General features: G+C 26.7%; 1 protein-coding gene across 1 annotated transcript in view; it reads left to right on the forward strand.

Annotated features, from left to right (window-relative positions):
* Positions 1 to 25,160, forward strand: part of LOC132919685 (discoidin domain-containing receptor 2-like) — a 251,170-nt gene that overhangs the window by 79,342 nt on the left and 146,668 nt on the right. Inside the window, exon 3 of the mRNA XM_060981460.1 lies at positions 14,700 to 14,802. Within this exon, the coding sequence (XP_060837443.1) occupies positions 14,700 to 14,802 (103 nt within the window). The remainder of the gene's footprint in view (positions 1 to 14,699; positions 14,803 to 25,160) is intronic.

Below are 25,160 nucleotides of genomic sequence, written 5' to 3' on the forward strand. Positions count from 1 at the left end.
AAAATCATTCGACTCTTAGGTACGGTTAATCTTTTTATCGTTTTTATTATTACTTATGACTTTATGAGTATTATTATTTTCTTACACGTGACCCTAAACAAATTATATTATTTCATCATCGGTATCATAAATACTAATGCGGTCACAAGATCGTTTGCCTTTTAGTTTTAACACATTAGGTGGATACACACACACACATATATATATATATATATATATATATGATATAAGTGATTTGATTAAATTTAGGTTATTATTATCATTGTCTGTGATGGATACTATTTTCTATTATTATTTATTTATTGTCTTAAGTAATTTCTTATTAGAATTATTGTGTATATTATGTATAATGCATTATTACAATGTATGTATTGTAGTATATACAATTTATTGATAAGATATTGAACAATATCATTGATAAATTTTAAAAATAAATTATTGGTATTATTGTAGGTACTAAAACGCATCTAAGATGGTTCATGCAATTATATCAATTTAAATTTTATCAAACGTTATTTATTTAAATTATACATAATACATACTTGTTTTGGCAATATTGCTATATTAAAGATATTCAATATTTATAGATATTTATTGTGTAAAAATAGAATAACTTATCATAAATATTATTCATCAACCAAATAACTTCCTGCAGTTAATTAAACGCGTAAATAAAATAAAAATAAAACTTAGTGTTATTTATGTTCGCTAAGTCTCAAGAGTTTCCAATTTCGGACTAGTGTCTTTAGTTGATTTTTGAAAAAAGGCTATTAGAAATATTTTGCTTACTTTGCGGATCAATGTCCAATGACCACTGAAAGCTTGATAATATTATTAGAGTGATGAGTCTAGAAAAAAATGTCTCGGAGATGATTGACTTGTTACACTATCTTTTTCCTTAAGTAGGTAGCTGTTGGCTCTGATTTATAGTTCGTTGTCGATGTAAAGGAGGGGAAACCATTCTTTGTGAGTGGTTTCTCCTGTTGATTGATAATCCGAATATTGACACATTGACGCGAATTCGATAAGATTTGGTATAATGGTCTTTTCAGGTTTTTCGACACGTGAACTAGATGAAACTATAGATGGGTTCTGTATAACTGAATGGTGAATAGTTTTAAGTTTAAAACACGTATAGTTTCACAACAGAGACTTTTCTGTGGATATTACTTATTACATTATACCTTAATCATAAGACTTTAGCGTTATAAGGCTAAATAGATTATGTTGTCAAAATAATGATTTGTATATTTTTATATTTATTTTATTATCATGGATTGTAGAAAGTATCTAGGTTTTAACATTTAATTTCTTAAAATATATTGTTGAAACACTATCATTAAATGTTAATAACAACCATCGCGTAACTAGAGGTACTCGCTAATAAATGTTTATGCATTTTTATAATGAGAATCTATTTTATTTTTTTATAGTTGATATTAAAACCGCCAACTATATAACAATGATGAAATTATTTAATTAATTTTTTTATTTTTAAAACTATTGTAGTAAAAATGAATATTCTTATTTATTAATATGTCGTTTTTATTTTGATAGATCGTTGTTTCTCGATTCTCGACAGGGTTAATTATAACTACTCTTGTAAATTATTCATTAGATAGAGTTTAGTCAAAACTTATACATCAATCTAAATTGAACTTTACATTATTTAATATTTTCTACAGTTTATTGTAATGCCGATTTAATTGATAAATTGTTTTGTACACTTTTAAAAATAAAGGAATAGTATATGGCGTTTGCAATAAATATTTGATCAAAGATTCGCACTTTTGTTTACTTTAACTTTCAATTGAAATGTCAGTGTAATTGCGGTCACTTAGTTTGCACAGAGTAAACATAAATATACAACTTGGTAAATGTATATTAGTTTTGGATCTCTGACCTAAAAATATATGAATTTTATATTATTGATGGGTTGTATTCTATAGATGAATAACTTAGGTTGGGAAATTGTGTATTATTTCATTGCATTATTAATTACGTACGAGTAATTGAAACTCTGGCGGCGAATATAAACTTATCTTTATACATACAATTATTTATTTAATTAAAGAGAATATCAGTAATTTCATATCTACTGACAACTTTTACAACAGTCAGTTATTATCAATATCAATGAACATTGTATATAAATAAAAAATGTATAAGAAATACCTACAGTTCATTAATAATAATTATATTTATTCTTTAACTAGGCAATTGTGTATTTTAATATTTATCATAAATATTTAAAAAAATTAACTTATTTTATAAAAATAATTAATTTACAATTATATATTTATATATAATATTATATAAGTTATAAGGTATCAGTGTACCTATGACAATTGCATATTTATAGGATTTAATATTGACTATTGTTCAGTAGGTATAGTGAATTATTTACGGGAGTTGAGGTACTGGGGGCTTTCATTCCCCCCAGAGTTTTATGGTTTAGTAATAGAAAGCTTGATTTAATTTTAACAACTATTCACCCCCCCCCCCTCCTTTAAAAAAGTTGTAAATACGCCACTAAGTAGGTGCGTACTATTACTACTAATTTTACAGGTTCTAGGGCCTAGAATTTAGGCGATGAATTACGTTTATTAAATGGGCATCAGTATTAATAAAAGGAACGTTCTAATTCAGTTTTATTAAAATTCTTATCAAAGTTAAGTTAGCTATAGTAATTATATAATATATTATTACCTTTTTAATATTTAATTAAATAATGTTTTTAGTGTGTACGTGTAAAACTTAGGTAAGTTAACTAGGTATGTTTATCGGGTCATTCTAATATAACCGATATCTTAATATTAAATAAAAGAAATCAAGTTTTTTTTTTTTAATTTTTTAAATTTTTTATTTATAAATTAATTCGTCGGGGTTTCAGCATTTTTTATTTTAAGTTGTATATTTATTTTAGAATTGTTTTGTATTTCAGCGTGAACTTAACGTTATAAACCTGTCTATCCAACCGCTAAGAGCAATTCAAACTTTATGAAAATATTCTAAAAGTTACATTCTTTATTTCAGTATACAGTTTAGGTTTGAAAAGTTTCCAGTTGGCCTGCTATAGAAAATCTAACGTTAGTGTGTTGGCATTACGACGAATAATATTGAATCACTAGTAAAATGTGGACGGCATTCGAATGACGTATACCTATGTACAAATATTATATCAAAGCTTTTATTATATACATATTATCGTGTTTATACGTACCTGCTTATACTTCCAAATACGCCATTGACGGATTTTTATCAAGTTTCATTTTTTCTCTGACATCTGAGTATCATCATTCTATAGTAATCATAATCGCGGCACAAAATACAATTTTATTACTCGCACTTCTTTATTATATCACATTATATTATATGTATATACATAATGTTCAAGGAGATCTATTTAATGCTATTAAATACTTTTAAATGTATATTTATATAATACATCAAAAATAGAAACACTTTTTATTTTGAAAAGTTTAAACCTATTTAAAAATATTTATTTTCCATATTTTTATATAATTGCAAAAAAACATTTTTAGAAAAAAAAATATATTTTTAATAATTTTAAATATTATATTTTTATAATATATTAATTTTTTGAATTACAATATATATTTTGATTTCATATTCCAAAACAAAATATTTTTCAAAGTACTTGATACATTTAAATCAAAATTCAAACGAGTAATTAATATTAATTTTAACTTAAAAATATTTAAAGTTTTTATGTGCAAAATGAAGAGGAATAGGGATACCCTGAAACATATTGGTACTCTTAAAATATAATTATTTTTTTTTAATGTTGTTTTGCAATGACAAAATTATGTTGTGTAATGAAGTTAAAACTTATTGAAATAATGAGTGTAGACATTTAAATGGATCACCTTGTACATATGTATGAGTTGCCATACGAGTTTTCGTCAGCGTCAGCAAAAACCAGTATTCATCTGTAAAGAAATTAAATAAAATTATAATATTTCAAAATACGCTCTGTATTTTTTATCTTCATAAACCTAAATTTGATTCAATTCGGTACAAAGTTCAAGGTTTAAACATTTTTTAGTTTGAAAAAAAAATCTCATGTTAGTATATCACTATATTCATCTTACAAATAATACCGAATCTAAACTTGCAAAATGTAGATGGAATTCAAATGATGTACACAATATAAAAATATCTAAACCAAAAATCTTCATGCTATAAAATTGCTTGAACAATATTGAACGTATCCATTTATACTTCCAACGCCGTTGTAGGATTTTATCCAGTGAGAATTTTATTGTTTTCTGTCGTCCGTATAGTTAAATTATTGTATCAAATATTTTACCTGACATTATCACAGATCGAAAGATGAAAAAATATATTTCATTCTGTTTTTTTTTTTTATATTTTTATGTAGGTCTTTGACAGTTGACTTGATAGTCAACTATTTACGACTTCCTAGCTCCTGCAACCATAAATTGTCTAAACAGCTGTGTCTATGTCATACAAAACGCATTTGCTATCTACCCATATTATTGTTGTCAACAGTTTGTAACGTTAAATTGTTTTTTAATTTAACTATTTTGTAATAATAAATAAACGTAGATGTCTTAATGGTGGTCAAACGATGGATAATATGGGGAATATATCCCCATTTCATACCTTTTATTTTAAATATTAATATTTTTATAGTCATATATGTATATATGTATATAGCTAGGACGATTCATCAGAATTGCTACCCATATTTTCCTTTAATAATGAATTAATAAATTTGTAAATATAGTTTAGAGACTAAAAATTAAAGACTATATTACTTTGAATATTATTTGACATTTTGTACTAAAGGATGATATAAACTTCTGTTTTTCAAATGAGAATCCCTTTTCAACTGAAAATTATTAAATTTATATTTTTTTGAACATTTGATGTAGGTATCTAATTCAATATTCGATCAAGTAATTTCATAATATTTATAGTAAGGATAAAATGTCTTAAAAATGGTTTTACAAAAATATTAAATATACGTAATATTGGATCTAGCATTTTTTTATACTTGTACAATTTTTAAATATTATAAATTATGTTGATAGATTAATATTAGTTATTTTTGACATTCCAAATTTAATGTTAAGAAAAAAATATTTGCTAATTAATTTATTGTCGGAAAAGAAAAGTTTTCATTTGAAAAACAGTAATTTGTATCTTTACAGAGCACTTATTAAATAGTATAAAAAACTTAATTATTTAGAATTATGGACATTATAGACTATAGTATATTTAAAAATTACGAAACTCAAATTTTAAGTAATTGCTTTATTGAAGAAAATAATGTGGTGAGCATGATTGGTGAATCATCGTAAACAATTATCTTATTTATTTATATATATAAAAAAAATAATGTAAATAATATAATTTTTTCAGTTATTAATCCAATAAAACTATTCAAAGTTTATGATATCATTTTTTTTTTATTTGGTGAGTAAAAACTATGAAATGAAATCTTAAATAATATTTTTAATGATGAAAGTGTATGTTAAAAAATCAGTCTGCATCACCCTGCCACTTGTGAAAAAATTATTTGAATATTGTTTTAGCATACGTCTCGATATAAATTGTCTACGTATTATGTATTAGGGTGTTTTTAAAGATCATTTATTTTCATGTAGGTAATTTTTGTTGAGCTTATTTTTAAATGCTCATTGTTTCTAAATTATATGTTAATAGGATAATTTTACCCAAAACTATTAGACTAGAATTGCTAATATAATATATTTAGGCTTATATAATATTATATTTATATTTATGTAAAACGATAATTTTATATTTTTTAGCCATTTACAAGAAAAAAAAACTATTAGTGATAGATAATTTCTCAAAACCAATAAATTTTAACGGATATTTTATTTAAAATTATTTTTTGTTGGTCCGAGAATTTAATCTAAATGCCTAAAAAGTAATTTAAAGTCAACGCAGAATTAAGAAGGATTCTAAATTGCTCTTTCACGACATTGGTATATCGTATATATACAAAATAAAACTAAGTATTGCATTAAAGTGCCTAGTATATATTTTGACCCTCATTAAATGCCCGGTGTTTTTAATTAAAAAGGAAAAAAATAGGCGCCGTACTGCAAATTGTATTTGCGTTTATATTTTCACAATAATTCTTATGGAAAAATACTCGTTTAGGAATATTTTGAAATATGTTCGATCGCACACGTGTTAATATAATATACTCATATATTATATATATATATACGCGTTATAATAAGAGAGAAGCGAACACAACGATCATCAACTTTTATGGTGGCTTTCGGCATTAAAAACGTCAAGGGATATCGTTGCGGCGGCGGTGGCGGCGGTCTAGTATCTTTTTTCATATTAGGGTTTATTGGGCCTTTTATATATACGACGTAAATATGTTGTCTCGTTATATTCCCCGTAGAGATTGGGTATTGGTGTTTTCCCGCGTATGTTCCTCTCCGCCGTCGACGTAATAATAACATTCCGCCGCGTATATATTATAATAATAACAATATATTTATACACATATACCTATATATATATATATATATACCTACAGGTACATATACACACATATAGTATATATATATATATATATATATATTATACACACATATGGCTATAAGAGGAGAATGGTATGTATACACAAATATAATATATACGATACGCGCGTATATATCACGATAAATTTATACTGTACCTACCTATATTATACGAATATAATAATATTGTAAATATTATCATGTGTGTGTGTGTGTATTTTACGCGAGCACGCGTATACCTATCCAATTATTCAGGGCGTACCGAGTCTGCTGCAGTTACAGAGTACATAATATATTAGGTGTAAATAATATACGTAATAATAATAATATGTACGTATAACATTAAACCGGCGCGCGTTGCGGTGCACATATCATATTATCATAATAATAATAGCAATAATAATAATAATAATGATATAAGTCGATCTAGTCTCGTGTTGAAATCGGAGTCTATTATTTCGTCCACGTTAATTATATACGGTAATATTACATTATTTTGGCCGATGCGATAAATCTTCGCGGGTCCGCGGGGACGGTCGCGGCCTGCAGTGGGGCGATGGCGAGCGAATAAATCCACGGCCCAAATAATATTATTAAGTATGACGTGGTACACTGATTCCCATTATTAGATACGTATGGTACGCGCGTCGACGTAGACGTCCGTGTCGTGCAATGACAATTTTTTTTTTCGAACGGTATGATATGTTATGTATAGGTGGTACGTATATATACCTATAATAATATGGATGTGAAAAAACAGCTCGCGGACGTGCTAATACGATTGTAAACGCGACGTGTCTTACCGTGTCGTCGATATAACTGCTTTTGAATAAGTTTTCCCAAAGTTATTGAATATAGTTTATTATAATTAAGTATTCGACCCAAACTCGAAACTTAATAAAATGTATGTTATTGTGCTACGTAACAATTATCTGAAATAGGCGATCGCGACGGTCAGTTTCAATTATTAGTTTATGTTAAATATTTGAATAGTTATGTAATTTATAAACTATAATATACCACAGGGGTGGGTAGATAAGTAAACACATAGTATACAGACTGGTGGTTTTGTGCGCAGTAGGAAAAAACGGCAATAATACATTTATTAATAACTTTAATATAAGCAGTCTCCGATATATTTTTTTTTTTTTTTGGTTACCGTGTGTGTTTGTTTCTCTAGACGATGTAATATGTATTATTACAGGCACACGGAATGGACAGTAAAAACAGACCGTTTTCCCCTTTTTATGTTTTTTTATAATCCATAAATTCACAAAATGTTTGTCGCATAAAACGAGTAATAAAATTGTATAGCTGTTCAAATAATGTTATATTTCGCGCTGCAAAGTGCTAAACTTTTAAGGTACCAATAGTTAGACATAAAAATAACATTTATGTTACAAATGAAAGTATAAAATCCTATAGACGTACGTACACTCGTTAAAAGTAACATGTCGACTGTTCAAATTGTATGGAATTACATAATATAATATTCACATTTAATGTACTTTACAGATGGTAATATAAATTAAGAATTATTTTAAAGATTAATATTAAATTATAAAAATAGCTCGTAACTGTTAAAATATAAATATTTATTTTGTACTCATCGAAAGGTTAGGTCTTGCACGATATATTTACAATATACATATTGCATATAATTGAATAATTGTGCATGGAAGTATATATATATATATATTTATATGAATAATATAACCATATAGAAGTCCATCAATTGGTAAACGTGTTCATTCGTGATAAATTATCGTATTTCCGATAAATTATTGAAAATTGTGTTTACATTTTAATTTTTAGTCTGTTTGCCATAGAAGAAGTACTATAATTTTTTTCTGGCAGACCGTCGGATGGACAGAAAAACGACAATTTCGCTAGTGTAAATTTTTGGAAAATCATTCTAAACTTCCAACAGTCGTTTTTCTGTAGTTAATAATATATATATATATATATATATATATTTGTAATAAATAAAATCATACAAATTGTCCATAATAATTATTATTTGTATTCTGTAGAACCCGTAGTAGAACGTACGTATGATTTCAAATTTAAGACTAATACATATCTGCAAAAGTAGTTATTAGGATGGACCTAGGTTTATCGCGATACTAACTAAAGGGTGTATATAATAATACATAATATATATGTATATGTATTTATACTGTATAGGTAACTAATTGCCCCGTTGCCGGATTATAAAATAATAACGAAGGACGATTATAATGCGCTACTATAATATACTTTAACCGCGGCAGCGGAAACGCCACCCTTATCGCGCGGAAGCGATAATAATAATATCGAGATTAACCGTCCGAGAGTTGGTTAAAAATAAAATTAATTAACGTCGCCGGCGAGTTTGTGTGACGGGATAACTTAAAAAAATAATAAATAAATAAATAAATAAATTTTTCGTCCTGGTTGCTGGTATAAGTCGGTTTGCGCGCACGCAGACGATGCCCGACGGTCGGAAAACTATATGATCACGAGATGGGAAGGGGTGCGACGGCGACAACGACAACGACGAGCGAGACGGTTTTTAGATTCAAAAACTGTTCGCCGCCGCTGCATCGGCAACATGATGGATGAACGCTATAAATCAACGGGCCGATACAAAAGGAGAAGGCGCGCGCGCATTGCACTGCAGACACCGATCGTATATATATACATAAATATATATACATATATAGTCGTACGCCTGCTAGTACTGCCGCTGCTGCTGTTGCCATCGTTCCACTTCTCCTCTTGGGTTCTAGAGAGTCCGTCTCGTCATTCATCTCTCCCTCGTCCACCTCCAATTGTTACCCCTTATATATAGATACTTCCGTACATACCCGCGGCCCACCACTAATCGTCCGCCGCCCGGCAATCCGCAACGGAGAGGAGCTTCGCGCGCGGCCTCTGTAATCGTTGTCCGGCTAATTTATTAATTTTCCACTACCCACCGCCGGTCATTAATTATCGTATATACGCGCATATTATACAGTTTGGGGATAAATCGCGGGTCCCCTGCAGGCCTACACCGCTTTTCGACCTAGCCCGTTCGTATATAGGTTTTTTGAAGAACCATCCGGAAAAGGATACACGGCTAAGACCACGCGAATGTATTATAAGGGTCAACAAGTGATTATACCAAATGACCACTATACCGTAGTGTACTAACAACACACACATACACAAGAATACGAAAATATTGTATGCGTATTATATATATATATATATATAATCTATACGCGCTGGTTGTTTACGTATATATGTGTGCACAATGGTTAGGGCAAATAAAATACGAGTTATCGTTAGCGTATGCATTATAAATCGATTATTTAATAAAATACCAACCATGTATTTGTGTGTGAATTTATCCGATGGTTTAAAAAAAAAAACATACAGACATTACGTTAATATTATACGTATATTATTTATTTTTTTTTTTTTTTAATAAAACGTGGCCGGTGGAGACGTGTAGTGCCGTCCGGGTTCGTATAAATTCATTCAATTCGTCCTTCTGTTTTTTGATACCGTAATTAAATGTAATATTTAATGATATTACTAACCTGCTTAAAAAACGTATCATAAATTATGTCAATAGCATACGACGGATGTTGACGTGATTATTTCCTGTATAAATATTTTGGCAGACTTCGGAAAACTTCGGAATCAACTAATTGTTTAATCATTCAAAGTTCAAAATGCATGAACCATAATGAATTAAATTCTTATTTTGTTCGAATCGTCGTTTTTGACACAATCACTGGACTGACAAAGGTCAATAAATAATTGATAAGAAATAAAAAATAAAAAATTAAAATTTTAAATATTAATATTAATATTAGTAAGTTATAATAATTGAAGTAATAATTTATTATTACTAATAAATTAACTCAAATTTTAACGTGCGATTCTTATTTCTTTACTATTTAGTGTTATTTTAAATAAAAAATATTTAATTAACATAAGTTATCGTACATAGTACAACTAGTACAAGCAAGAAAAAGCAATAGTTAATTTTAAATATTATGTATTTATTTATTATTAAATATAAAACTGTAAATATTTTATAACAAAGTGTATAATATAATAACTGAATTATCATAGTAATACAGTAGTGGAACTTAATCTTGTTTTTAATTTAATTTTAATATTATTAATTAAAATAAAAAAATCTTTTTTAACATATTTTTTCGTTAAATAATGGAATAAATAAATTTCAATAGTTTGCTAAACTATAAGTATTCTATAAGAATATTGACAAGGACTGGGGAGTAAATTATTAATCATTCAACATCACTGAACATTGGACGATCATGGAAGGTGATAACAATGAATTTATGAAAGCTTAAAATTCAATTAGAAAGTTTGTAAAAAGTATATTTTTGTCAATACTTTGATTTTAAGGAGGTAATAGTATTTGAGTAAAGGTGGTCATAAAGTGGAGAAGGGTATGAAGATATTTTTGTATTAAGTTTTGGCTTGACTGGGAACTTACAGAATTATTATTATTAGCATTATTTATTATAATACCTTAGTTATTTTGCTTATCTGTTGAAGTTCCTTGTATACTAAATATATTTTGTAGTTCATCATTAGATGATCTTCATTTCAGAATAAGCATTCGATAGATTATTAGGTTATTTTACCACAAACGGTACGAGTAGATTAGTGACTATTTCTCAATTAGACGCATCTTAGAAGGTATGGTCAGTATAACTTCTTGAATCTTGAGTAACCATAGTCCTGAAAATTAAGACGTTAAACTATGTTTTTACTTTTGTCAGGCTCTTTCACTTTAATTTTGGTATGAAGTAATAAGGACGTTATGTGAAACATATCCTTAATTGTTACTGCTGGTTTTAGGTCAATTCAACAACGCGGGAAGTTTGTCTTATATTACTCGAAGAACGTTAGTAACCAACAGACTGAGAACCTAATCCGATTTTCGTTATATATTTTGATGAGTAAAGGTCTAAATATTATATATATTATATATATATATATATATATATATATAAACAAAATGAACATAACTTAATGTACTAAAGTACTTGAATGAAATAAAGTTGTTTAGAGAAAATGAACGAGTTCATGAACTTAGTTCAATGTTATACTTTATAGACTATAGTTAGTATAGTTTATATTTTAAATGAATTCCCCCAATGTTGGTGGTACGTATATAATATTATATACCTACGCAAAAGTGTGATATTTGCGTACATATTATAATACTATACGTATATACTTAACTGCGTATAAAGCATATAAAGGACGCACAAGAGGTGGGGAGAGTGAAATTTAGCGAAAAGACGTAATGCACCTACTCATCACAGTTCTTGAATAAAGAACCTAATTATACGCGCTCTAGAAGCAGTTAAATGTACGCTATCAAGTGTTTCATAAAGAAGGAGTTTAGGTTAATATTTTATAATTATTCATGTATATAATATGTTTATACTTTATATATTATAATAATATATTTTAAGTAGTGAAACATTTTACATTGTTATTGTATATAGTATACCTACGTATAAAGTGACCTAATTTAGATAATGAAAGGATGAGGTATTTCCTCTCTGAAATGTTACTGCGTTTCAAACTCCCTCGTTATATCTCCTTCTCTAGATATTTTTACATAATAACTCATGTTTTTTTCAAGAATTCAAATAACACTGAAAATACTAGCCTCGATTCTTATACATACAGTTGAAAAGTGTAATTTTAAGTTATATATATGTTGCTTCAGGCGCGTAGCCAGAATGAATGTTTTGGGTGTTAAGACATCCATGATTCCTCCCCATCTATAGGCAATATAAATATGTAATCCAAAAATAATTATATATTAAAAATGCTTTAGGTTAGGTTAGAAAGGATTTTATTTTTCATTAATTTTGTTTAACGAAGTATTCAAAAGTTAAACGTATTTTATAATGTATTAATGTGACCATATGACTCCATGATGTATGTATGAACCCTCTCTATGTTGTATTTAAATATTAAAATAAAACACTTCACTTTAAAAAATCCTGATTAAATGCCTGTGTGGCTTGTATATCCCCATACAGTTGTATTTGTATATTTAAAATTATCCTAAATTATACGTCTTATTTACGATATTATGAGTTTTATAAGATTGAAAAAAATTTAAACAATTAACTGTAGGTTACTATTTCCTAATAATGTATCAGATATTATATTAAATAAACACATAATATTTATTATTATTTGTCACATTATATATATTACGTGATAAAAATTAATTGGTAGTGTACATTTTACGAAATTAATAAATTACTAATAATTAATATTTATTAATTTATAATATGTGAAAATTCGCGTGATAAAAACTAATATTTTTATTTATTGTCTTATTGAAGCAGTATACTATAGAAGCATTGTACTTATCAGTTATAATCAGTTATTTATAAATTTGGTGATTGTGCAGTACATTTTTATTCAATATTGATATGTAGGTACCTATATTTATGTAGATAAAACTATTCTATTATTTTTATTTTATCTAGATTGAATAATTATAAAATAGATACGATTATATTAAAGACAAATTGCACCGATCTTGATATATTAAATTTTATTATTTTAAATTATTTCTCAATAACATTAATTTATTATTACATTTAATTTCAGTATATTTAGTGCGTTTTAAAATAATATACTGTTATAGGTACTAAAAATAAATGTAAATAGGGAATTTTATTTTTGATATCACTGTGAATATAAACATAATTGCAAATAAAAAGGTCTGGTAAGTATATTGCTATTAATCATTGATACATTTGGACTTGGTTATTATTTTGCTCGTGACAGTCATATATTAAACCCGCTTCACATGGACACGTATTAAACATGCGCTGATGAGAACACAACGCTTATTAAACGTGACTCTATTTTCTGTCCAGAACAGCTGTTGAATACGTAAAGCGCCTCGTGTTTAAATATCGTCAAATTTAATTTTGCATTGGTATCGTAAACATATATTATTTAAATGTAAATTTGAATACCAAAAAAAAAAAAGCTTTTATATTTTTTAGTTTTTTCCTGTTACTATTATTAAAGAAAAAAGTTGAACAGTTTATTTAGGTTTGAAAATAATTGATAAATATTATTATTAAATAATTGAACAAATACAATTTATATTTCCAAAATGATTTAAGATTTTTATACGGTTTACTATTTGTTTATAATTTTCAAACGTATTTGACAACGTGTTTATTAGTTTATCGAACCATCAACATTGCATCCGAGTTATGAAAACCTGAAAGTATTTATTATTTTAATTTTAATTGAGTGATATCACATTTTTATCAAACTACCATAGTATGAACAATTTATTTACGTTTCATAAAAATGTTGATACTGTCGATGACGTATGGTTTATGTTCAATTAAACATACCATCACAATATTATTGTTAAATAATTTTTAAAATGTAATTATAATTTCAATACAATAATAAAATGTGATAGTTATTAATAAATGCATTTAAATGCGTTTGAAATAAATTAAAATAGAAAATTCGTATTCTCAAACAAAAATGTTTATCTTTATCTGTATAAAAATTCAAATTTTACTCTTCATCTTCATCTATTCATCTATGTCTAGAATAAATCAAAACTCTAGATGAATGAGTATGTAAAAATATCATTATCTAATATTGATATTTTTTTTCGTTATATTTTATGATCAACATAGATTTTATTAAAATAGTAATTAGTGGGTTTTTCAGTTAAAAAGAAAAAAGAAAAAAAAGAGGAACAGATAGTATGATAAAGGCCATTCATTATATTTTTGCTATGTTATACTTATCTCAGTTAGTAATTTATTATGAGCCTCATATTTTTAACAATTTTAAAATATCTGTTTTTACAAATATCTCTATAGCCTGGTTACATGTATACACTTAGCTATCTAAATTATCTTAAATTTAAATAATTTAATACTTTAACTTATTACTACCTTGTTTCGAGGTAACTTACACCGACGTGAGACTAATGCATAAGAATTAAATTTTATAGCCATTTTATTTATTTTTATTATTATTATCATACAATAATGATAACAATAATTATACTTTATACTCAAATGAATGACTAATAACTATTAATTTTTATTTCAGATGAATGCAACAATTCGCTGGGGATGGAATCTGGCAAAATATTAGATTCAGACATAGCTTCTAGTTCTTCTTATGACTATGGAACTGGACCGCAAAGGGGAAGGTAAGTTATACAATTAAATTCATTATAATTTATGCAATTGATAAATAAAAATAATTGAGTATAGGTATAAAAAATATTTTATTGATTGTGTTATGCGGACTATTTTATACTAATATTAAATAAACTCAATAGTTGAATATCCATTCAACGTTTGATAATTTACATTTTATGATATTATTTCGTCAATAAATTAATAAAAGCTATAAATATAAAATATATTAAAATATTATAAATGCATAATTTTATACTTGATAGACATGATTAAGCAATAGTTTATATTGGTAAATAGGCATTAGGGAAAACATATTTGACTATTTGAATGTTAAATTATTGATTCAAACGAAAATGTCGATTAGAAAATAAAGTTATTTAGAAGATAAAAATTACAGAGGAGTAAGAACTATTTTTTTTTTCATTTTGTATTACATTTTATTTATATTAAGTACCTAAATATAATATGATTTCCGTGCAACTGACAGTTAATTGTACATACAGCATGCTTATTATAAATGATTTTCGTGTAAAAAAACAACTGTTATATCATCCATAATAATATAGAATACGTATTAGTACGTTTTAAATTAAATCTAAGGTTTCATTTTCTCTATAGTTTACTTATATGTAAATTCGTCAATGCTTTTTATATTGTGAAATTAAATTAAAGATTTTAAATAACATATTACTATAGCTACAAGCTTCCTTTAAAAACGTATACAACGAATTTCATTGTATAATGCACGTATCAAATTAGATATCGTTCAGAACATTAATTGAATTTCATATATTATATACAATATACATGATATAGTACTATGTACAAATATTAATCTAAATGATACTATTTATTATCGTATTTTTCCCCACAAAAGATGTTTTATTACTCCCATGGATAATAAATTATTAATTTTAATAATTTTTATAATTTTTATATGCATTTAAAGTATATAAAAATTTATTTTTTTATTTTTGATTTATTACGTTAGTATAATGATACTGAGTATTACTTTAAGCCTATAATAAATATTTTTAAAATACCTGGTAAGTTATACTCATTATATTTTAACATTTTTAGTTCGTCGATTTATAAAACTAGTTCATGCAAGTTAGAAAAATGTCATTTTTAATATTACTTATTTTGTAATACATAATATAACATTATGTATACCGATACGGGTTAAAACTTATTATTTTGTAATATTAGTTTATTGTATTATATTCTCACCTGTTTTTGGTTAACGCAGCATATAATTTGTTTAACTGTGAACACTCATTTAACAAAAAATAACCACTCTTTAGAAAGCTTAAAAAACACATGATTATTTTTATTTTATTTTATTTTACATATAGCTATCTATACAACCATTAACAACTATTATTTTTTTAAATAGTAATAGTACCTAGCCCGTATTTAGAATATCATGGCTTTTTAAAACAATGCAATTTTATTATAAAAAAAAAATCATTTTCTATATTTGAATATGGTGACCCCATGTTTTTTTATTAAAATATTATGATATAGAATATTTCATTAATGAAAATGTAGGTATATTGTATAACATATCCAGGATATATTTTTTATACAACACTTAAAAACATTACATTTACATATCGATAATATTATTAAGAATATTTAAAACCTAAATTACACAAGTAAAGGTTATATACATTAATATTTAATTTAATTAGGAACTTGTGTTTTTAAAATGAAATATTATACTTCGTTACATAAAAAAATATATTTGTATAAATATTATTAAGTCAAAAAATATTTTACATTAATAATCAAATATTAATATCTACTATATTCTATATATTAAAACAATAATATTTTTTTATTAATTTATCAAATAACATGTTACATGCTTTAATAATTAAAGTTACTTAAGTTACATTTCCTTAAGTATTCAAAAAAATTTCTTTTCCCTACGAAAAACATTATATTCTCTATTTTATTGTTTAATTCGTGAATATATTTATTTTTAAATTAATGTTAATGTTAACCACTTAATTTTTGAGACTAATATTGTAGAAAAAAGAACACTTCATCACAAAATATTTTAATATTGATTTACTATTTAGGTACATATTATAATATAATAAATATATTATTATACATATTTCATCATATTATTGTCAAAAACAGAAACTGTTGAAGCCAATAAATATGTTTAACATTATTGACCTTGTTGAATTATATAAAACAATTAAAATAGAAGCAAGTTTTTAAACTTAATTTAGTTAACTTAATTGTTGATTTGAATAACTAATATTTGATCAGTTAGATATACGTTATAATAATTAATTTCTATTGCATAACCGTTTTAAATTAGTTATTACTAATTATTATAGTATTATTATGGCTTAATGCATTTCTTTGAAGTTTAAAAATTACTAAAAATAGATTTATTAACATTGTGTATTTTTGAAAAAACAATAAAATGTGTTTTATTTTCTAAAATAGCTTAATATAGAACTATTTGGAGTATACAATGTCTACATTTTTATTATTTAGAATTTAAACTGAGGGATCATTTGAAATTAATTATAAGTTTTCAAAAAAAATATTATTATAATATAATTTTTATATATTTTTATAGTTTTCAAAATTGTACTTTGGGTATTTACTTCTAATTTTCGAATGAAAATCTAACAAAATATATTAATGATAATTTGAAACTTAACGTATCCATAAATCCTAACGAAATAATATAATTTTCTTAAGTATATATTATACAATTAGTCGTTATATTTAGCACTTTAAACGTAGATGACGCATAAGCGCTTCAATACATTTTAATTCAAGAGGTCATCGACGCGCTTGCATTTCTACCTTTCAACGATATTTCAATCGCTGTCACCGCCGCCGCATTATATTTATCAGGATTTATTTTTTTTCTTCTGATTTTATTTTATATTTTATCCGCCTACATCCCTCGCAATGGGGGTTATAATATGCCACCACGTTTTTTTTCAGTCAGTCGAACAAATTTAACTACGTGACCGAAATACATCGGAGATTTTAACGAAGTCGGCAGACTGGAAAGATACTGCGACGTGGGTATACGGCATTGGCAATATAGGTGGTTGCACGGTCGTGTATATAGTTATAGAAATTTAGTGTAGGTATATTCGTATACCGGGGGCTCACATAATACTAATAATAATAAATTCGTTCACAGTATTATCGTGCATACTGTGTACATGCCTATTGCCTATATCATAATATACATAATATTCCCACGCACATATACGGTTTCCGCAAATTACTATTGTTGATTGTTGCTGCGGAAAATATCGTATATGTATTTATTATCCATATATGATAATTGGGACACAAATTTCTAGTATAAATACAACGTTTAATAGTTTGTTTAAGTTCTGTAATATTTGTGCGATGCTTTAGTTATTCTTTTATAGAATCGACAACATGAGTTGAAATTTATTTTCAATTTTTCACGGCATACCCAAAAGAACGTTAATATTTTGAATTGTAGAGACTCTTTTTTGAAAATAATATTATATTGTAATCCAAACAAGTATGAGTAAATTTTTGCATAATTGCATGTATACTGATAACTATAATAGACATAGACTAAATTGTTTTATAAAAATGTAAGAATTGACTGTACAAACTACAATGATATTTTATAAACTAAACAAACAGGTACATTATATAAAATAATCAAATTCAGATATTGAATGGTTTAAAATAACAATATAAAACAACCGAACAATTGAGCATTATTGTCCAATGTAATTATAAAACAATAATCACTTAATTCCTTAATCAACAAATAATAAGTATACAGATTAAATATTAAATGTATGATCTAAAACAGAGCTTTAGAAATTATAATAACGAAGATTTACAAATGCAATATGCATTATAATTTATAAACGAAAATTAATAAATTTAAAGCTGCAGCTAACAATAAATTATTTTGTTTGTTTTTAGAGTAATAAACAATACTTAAACCATTTGTTTTCTTTAATAGAAATAAAAACTTATTCGGGACATATTTCGTATTTTTTAGACTGCTTAAGAAGTAAATCACTTTTTAAGGACAATTTTCTTATTTTCACATTATAAAAGAATTTAAATCCTCATCTCAATTACAATGATATAATAAATGGTTGAAGCGGGCGTGTAAAAAAAAACCATGTACGACACGCCAGATTAATATACCTATCTATAATACCTGCAGCGCATGCAATACTCTTGGCGTTGGTGCATTTGACCTCTCCGTATCATATCATATATAGTTACGTCCTGCAATTTTTTTTCACTCGCCCAACCCCATCACCCTCTATAGACCATCCTCGAGCGTACGATGACCTTCAGTTCCGGAATTCGTACGGGTATACACGATAATAATACATGTACCACGTGGTACGTGACCGATTTTCCTCTCTCCGGCATACGCGGGTATCGTACGATATATTATTATATACATTCGTATACATTGGCTAATCGGGCGCATAAACCTTTTCTCTGTTTCACCGTGTCCAAATCGCCGATATTGTTTGTTCCTTTATCGAATCTACCTCGAGGGCATTACAATAATATATAATACGTATAATATTACCTATAAATGTTGATGTTACCGAGAAAACTGTCAACGTAACGATGGTGCAACTGTATAATAAACGACACTGATTCGGGATAACGCGTACACTAATAATATCGTGCCGCCGTCTCGTTTCGAAAAATACTGAAATTATTATTGTGATTCACAAAAATGTATTAAATTAATATTATTTGCAACGACTATTTATTCTTCGTTCTCATTCGCGATGTCTGCGGCTCTAGTTGTATTCGAGTCCAGTAGGACGACGGCACTAATTGTATGTTATTGTATAGGCATATGCACGGTCACTTCAATCCAGGCCGTCAGGGTTAAACGTCTGACGTATATTCATAATGGAAAACGTTGAATAATAATTATATTAGTATGGTTCAATTACAACGACTTGTTCAGCTTTTTAATTGAATCGTCAACCATCCAACATCTGTCTGGCTATTTCAGTATTTCACATAATATATTGTATGCCCTGTGGAATGTATTTTTAAATTAAATAATGTACTATATTATCATCATAACGGTGCAAATACTAAATGCATTGTTATAGATAAATTTCCATGCGAATTTCATCGACTCGTGGTTACTAATAATATTTTTGATTTCAAATGTACATTATAATGAGCTATCTTTGTATTTCAATATTAATTGTAATACTATATTATTTAATTGACAATTAGTTGATTAAATCTCTGTTACCATAATACCATTGTTATAGATAGTAGGTACTATATAATGATGATATTCACCAGTATCTATATTTTATGTTTAGTTAAACACTAAAATGAGTTTCCCATTTTGATATGACAATTATATAGAATTTAATCGTAAACAGTTGATTTTGATTGGAAAATATATGATATCGACTGAGTATTGAGTATTGGTATACAATATAATATTGTTTTATTATGAAATGAGTATAATACTAATACATTTACTTGCAAAAACTAAGAACTCGACATGATTGAAGAGTACTGCTTGCAGCTTTCTTGGATCGTACAGTATTGCATTACATTATAGCTACTTCCGACTTTCTGAGGTTCCCGGAAATCATCCCAGATCGTAAAATTCAGTAGTACCTACTAGTAAAAGTATATTACATCAGTGAACATCATCACTGCAATCGATAAACCATAAAAACGTTATATTCGATATCGTTCCTATAATTTTTTTCGAATAGTTATAGTAACGACTAAGCAGTAAGCATAGACAAAAAATAATATCATCCTTCTCGCGGTAAGTACGCTTTAGAAAACGGCAATTTTATTTTTAAGTTTACGCGATATTTGTATTTATTTTTAATGTTATTATTTTATAATTTTAGATTATATTAGCCTACTTTATTTAAAACATTATTTAAAATCGTTTCACTTGAGTTTATAATGTAAAAAACATATTAAAATAGATTATTTCCATGCTTTCTTCATTAAGTGCATATAAGAGTAAAGCTGAGACGTTGAATTTATGAAGATTTTTCGTGTTTCAGTGTATTTTAGGCATTTGGTCACAAAGTGATTGATCGTAAAGTGTTCCTTGCGCGTGTCATATATAGTCAGTCAAACATGATGAAATGGGAGGAGAGATAATATATTTCTCACTGAATTTTGTTTTCAATCCTTATAAGTTATGATAATGTTATTAAATATTAATACTTAATACTTTTATATTATATAAAGAAAATAACGTGGATAATAATAAGTATTTATTGTTTTTATTATCGATAAAATATGAATACTTTTTCACAATTTTTGTCAACAACATTTTTTTTTCTTATTATAAAAATAATTAACTCCAGTAAGTACAGATAAATACTGCATAAATTGTGCTTTATTTTTAAAGTATAAATACTTGTATTACTAAAATAATTATTAAATTAACAGTGTAATTATAAAACATTGGTATCATATTATAGTATAAGCATATCAGTATATATTTTAAGGTTTTTTTCTTATTTTTTTATATTTGAATTAAAAATATGTTTGAAACTATGTTTGAAATATGTTTGTCGATTTGAAACTTCAATATTGGTAAATTTTGAAGTATTTATATATAATATATATTATTCTAGATTTCTATTGAGTTATTTCAATGATAGTTAACGAGTTGTATCCCGATGAAGTTATTTGTGTACGATTTGTATTTCAATGATAAAAAAGAGGTACCTATACAGGTTGTATCCCAAATAAATGTCAATTTGCAAAATTAATTTCATTTAAATAATTTTTGATTAATACGTAATTATTATTAATTTTTTACTTTTAGTTTATATTAATTATAACTATGACGAAAAAAATGTATTCTTTTTTAAAATGTACGTGCATATATGTATAATATTGCAATGAAAAAAATTCTCGGTTTGAATTTATTAAAACACCACTTTTGTCAACTTAATATTTTTTTTCGTCAGGACATAACTTGTATAGAACATTGAAAGACCTAGGGATACAATTTCATGTTTAAGATGCAACTAGCTTGGTGCCGTCTCAATGGCTTTGATATAATGGCTGTTCACTGTAGGGTTGTAAATAATACTAAATATAACCCCAAGTGATATATTTGATAAACAGGTAAAAAATACATTTAATATTTTTAAGTACCTACAATTTCTAACTATTAATTAACTATTTAGCGTATGTCTTTAATTAAAAAATATATCTTTAATCCTTAAATTAAGTTTTTAATGACCCAAGTGCATGTTAAAAATTAGCCGCATCCTTTAAATGACAACATTATTTGATTGCAACTGGTTGCACATTGGGACAGTTTTTTGACGATAAGTAAAGAGTTGGTTGATTGCATGTATTCTATTTTGATTCGAGTGATTGTTACTTTTATTTTTAAAATAAGAGAATATTTTGTGTTTTTTTTATGATAGGTTTTATATTTCTCAATATGTTTGTTTATTTTCTATTATATTGTAACATAATATTATAATTTTATGTTACACAATAAAAATATAAAGATATTTATATTTGCCTTCGCTATCGATAATCGCGATGAATACGAACTAACTATCACACTTAACAGTTTTAAATTGGAGTATCAGACCTATGACTAGTGTAAACCTAAAAAACCGACCAACTCGTACAAAAAAGTCGTAGATTCGTAGCTACGTAATAATATCGTTTCCAACTATTTCATAGTATTTTTATATAATTAACTATAAAATACACGACGTAAATCGCATTAAATAATAAACTTCGAGACCCAGGATGTAATTATAGGACGCATACCTACTCACGTACGGGGTGTGTTTTGTGACGTGCGCTATTACATCGTCCCGGCAAAAAACAAAAAAACAAAACGCATACACTTAAATATGTATGTATTTATATTTTTTATTTACCTGTCAACGCCGACTAGCGTAGCGGTGGGGCGGGGGTCCGTAATGTGAAAAATTGTTGTACTTATAATAATATTATTATTATTATACGTCCTATCCCGTTCACGCGGGCGCGTTTGCGTTTTAGTGCGCGTCGACCCGTTATTATGATTTTTTAATCAGCAAAAACCCACCGGTTAAAAACGGTCGACAAATTAAGCTCGTATAATATAAAGTTCAACAGGGGTCGCTGCCGCGCAGCTAGTGTTTCTCTTTTTATCATCATATTTATTTTTTATTTTTATAACGAAAAAAATATAAATAAACCGTCATCGTGTCAGACGCCGAGCGTAGATGTTATAAATTATAATATTGTTATTATTATAACGTCTTGTATCCCCAATGATCGATCACTAAAGCAATACGTCACGTCTTGTATAGGTACGCAAACGTCATACTACTCGTCAGGCGTGCAGTCGCGTATTCGTGTTGGCACAGTATTAATATTTTATTCAGCTGTTGACTGTATAGAACGATATTATGATATGATAATCATAATATAAAATAAATATAGTAATGAACCTCAGATCTTTCATTGGTAAAAAAAAAATTGTATACGAATACAACGTAGCTTTTCACTATTCACTGTATGCACTACGCACATGGAAGATAATATATATTATATAGGGAAGATGTAATGGCTTTTAAAATAATTAAATAATTCCAAGTACAAAATCATTAGATATTACTGATAAAGTATAATATATTTACTATAATAATATATTATCGCATTCAATAATTTCGCACATTTATAAGTTTTAAACGAAGCGAAGAAACTGAGTTAGATTTATAGTCATGCGTATTTTTTTGTTAATTTTTAGTTTATCTTTTTCTGTATAGATTACGATTTTTTGGACAGAATAAGAAGTATTAGTTGTTTTGTGTAACATAATTTATAGATTGAATGTTACTGAACTCTAGCTGATTATTCTATGTGATCAATTTTTTAATCTCTCTATAGATTATCCAAACGGGACGATTGGTAGACTTTTAAAAAATGGTGAAACTTTGCGTGTGAAATTGTTCCCCTTTATGTTGTCCGATTTTCTTCAAGCTTCCGTCAATATTTTGAAAATAATTATCAAATATTTTAAAAATTGTAAATTTTGATTTTAAAAACATTTCATAATTTGTGGGTCAATATTGCGCAGTCCACACAAGTTATCCGAACATCTCAACTTAGCCAATATTTTTTATTTAAACAGTATACGAAACGACTTGAAGAGTACACAACGAGCATTCACCAGCTTGTTTTACAGATATATTTATATATATTTTTTTTTTAACTTTGTTGTCGTTGTATGTAGTTTGTCAAACTTTTCAGGTCACATACTCGCACAGTATAATTTAAAGGGAATTTCGATATAAAAACGGTCAGGAAATCGCCAAAAAATGGCTGTACGTGCGCCTTATATTCTGCAATGCCATACTCGTATTCGAAAAGGTGGATGGTCGCAAAAATCCGCTCGCGTTGAGAATAAATAAAACGAGTTCGGACGATTCCTTCAAATATTCCGTTATTCGTCTATAAGAGACGATAGATGGCTGACGGTTTAATATAAAATATACGTATTATATTATGCTTCTGTACCTATACCTCGACGCATATTACGATCTGCGCCCTTCGTGCAGTCCATATTATAATGCGCTCAGGGTAGGTATAATTTTATATTTTACCGGATACAGGGGCTAATATAGCTATTACTTATGAAGACACACGCTTTATCATTCGACCGCCACGCTATTAAAAAAATCAAGTTGGTCCCTAGCACTCTTATGTTGTGGACATTTTGGCATTTTGACATTTTTCTATAATACTGTTCTATATACCTATATCTATAAATACCTTTATTTCAGTGCCTTTTTCTAATAACGCAAGGTTGTTAAGATATACAAATTAATCTAAATTATAATCATGATTTTTTAATAAATCATCGTAGTCGTCGTATTATTATAAAATAGAATTATTGCATGTAAAATCATAGTGGCTGATAAAAAGTGTCTATAAAAATTAATTTAATATTCAATTTAAGTTTGTATTATGAATGTTAATTCATGTTAACTGTATAGTAAATTATTGATTACACACACATGACAGTATATTACTATATTAGTATTAATTATTAAGTCAATCACAGTTTTACAAATTTACAACAAAATGAGGTAATATATTATATACATATCATGTAAAATATAGAAAGTATTTAAAATTTAAATATATTCACAGAAAATGTACCTAAAAAAAATTGAAATTAAAAATAATCAAAACAAAAACCGCCATCTAAAAAAACTATAGTCCACATTAACTGAATATAACCAAAGTTGAAACCTTTATAATATATTTGTTTGCGTTTTGTTTCAAAGCCTTATAATTCAATTAAATTGCAGAAAACTGT

Source organism: Rhopalosiphum padi, chromosome 2 (assembly GCF_020882245.1).
Source record: "Rhopalosiphum padi isolate XX-2018 chromosome 2, ASM2088224v1, whole genome shotgun sequence".
In the NCBI taxonomy this organism is placed as follows: Eukaryota; Metazoa; Arthropoda; class Insecta; order Hemiptera; family Aphididae; genus Rhopalosiphum; species Rhopalosiphum padi.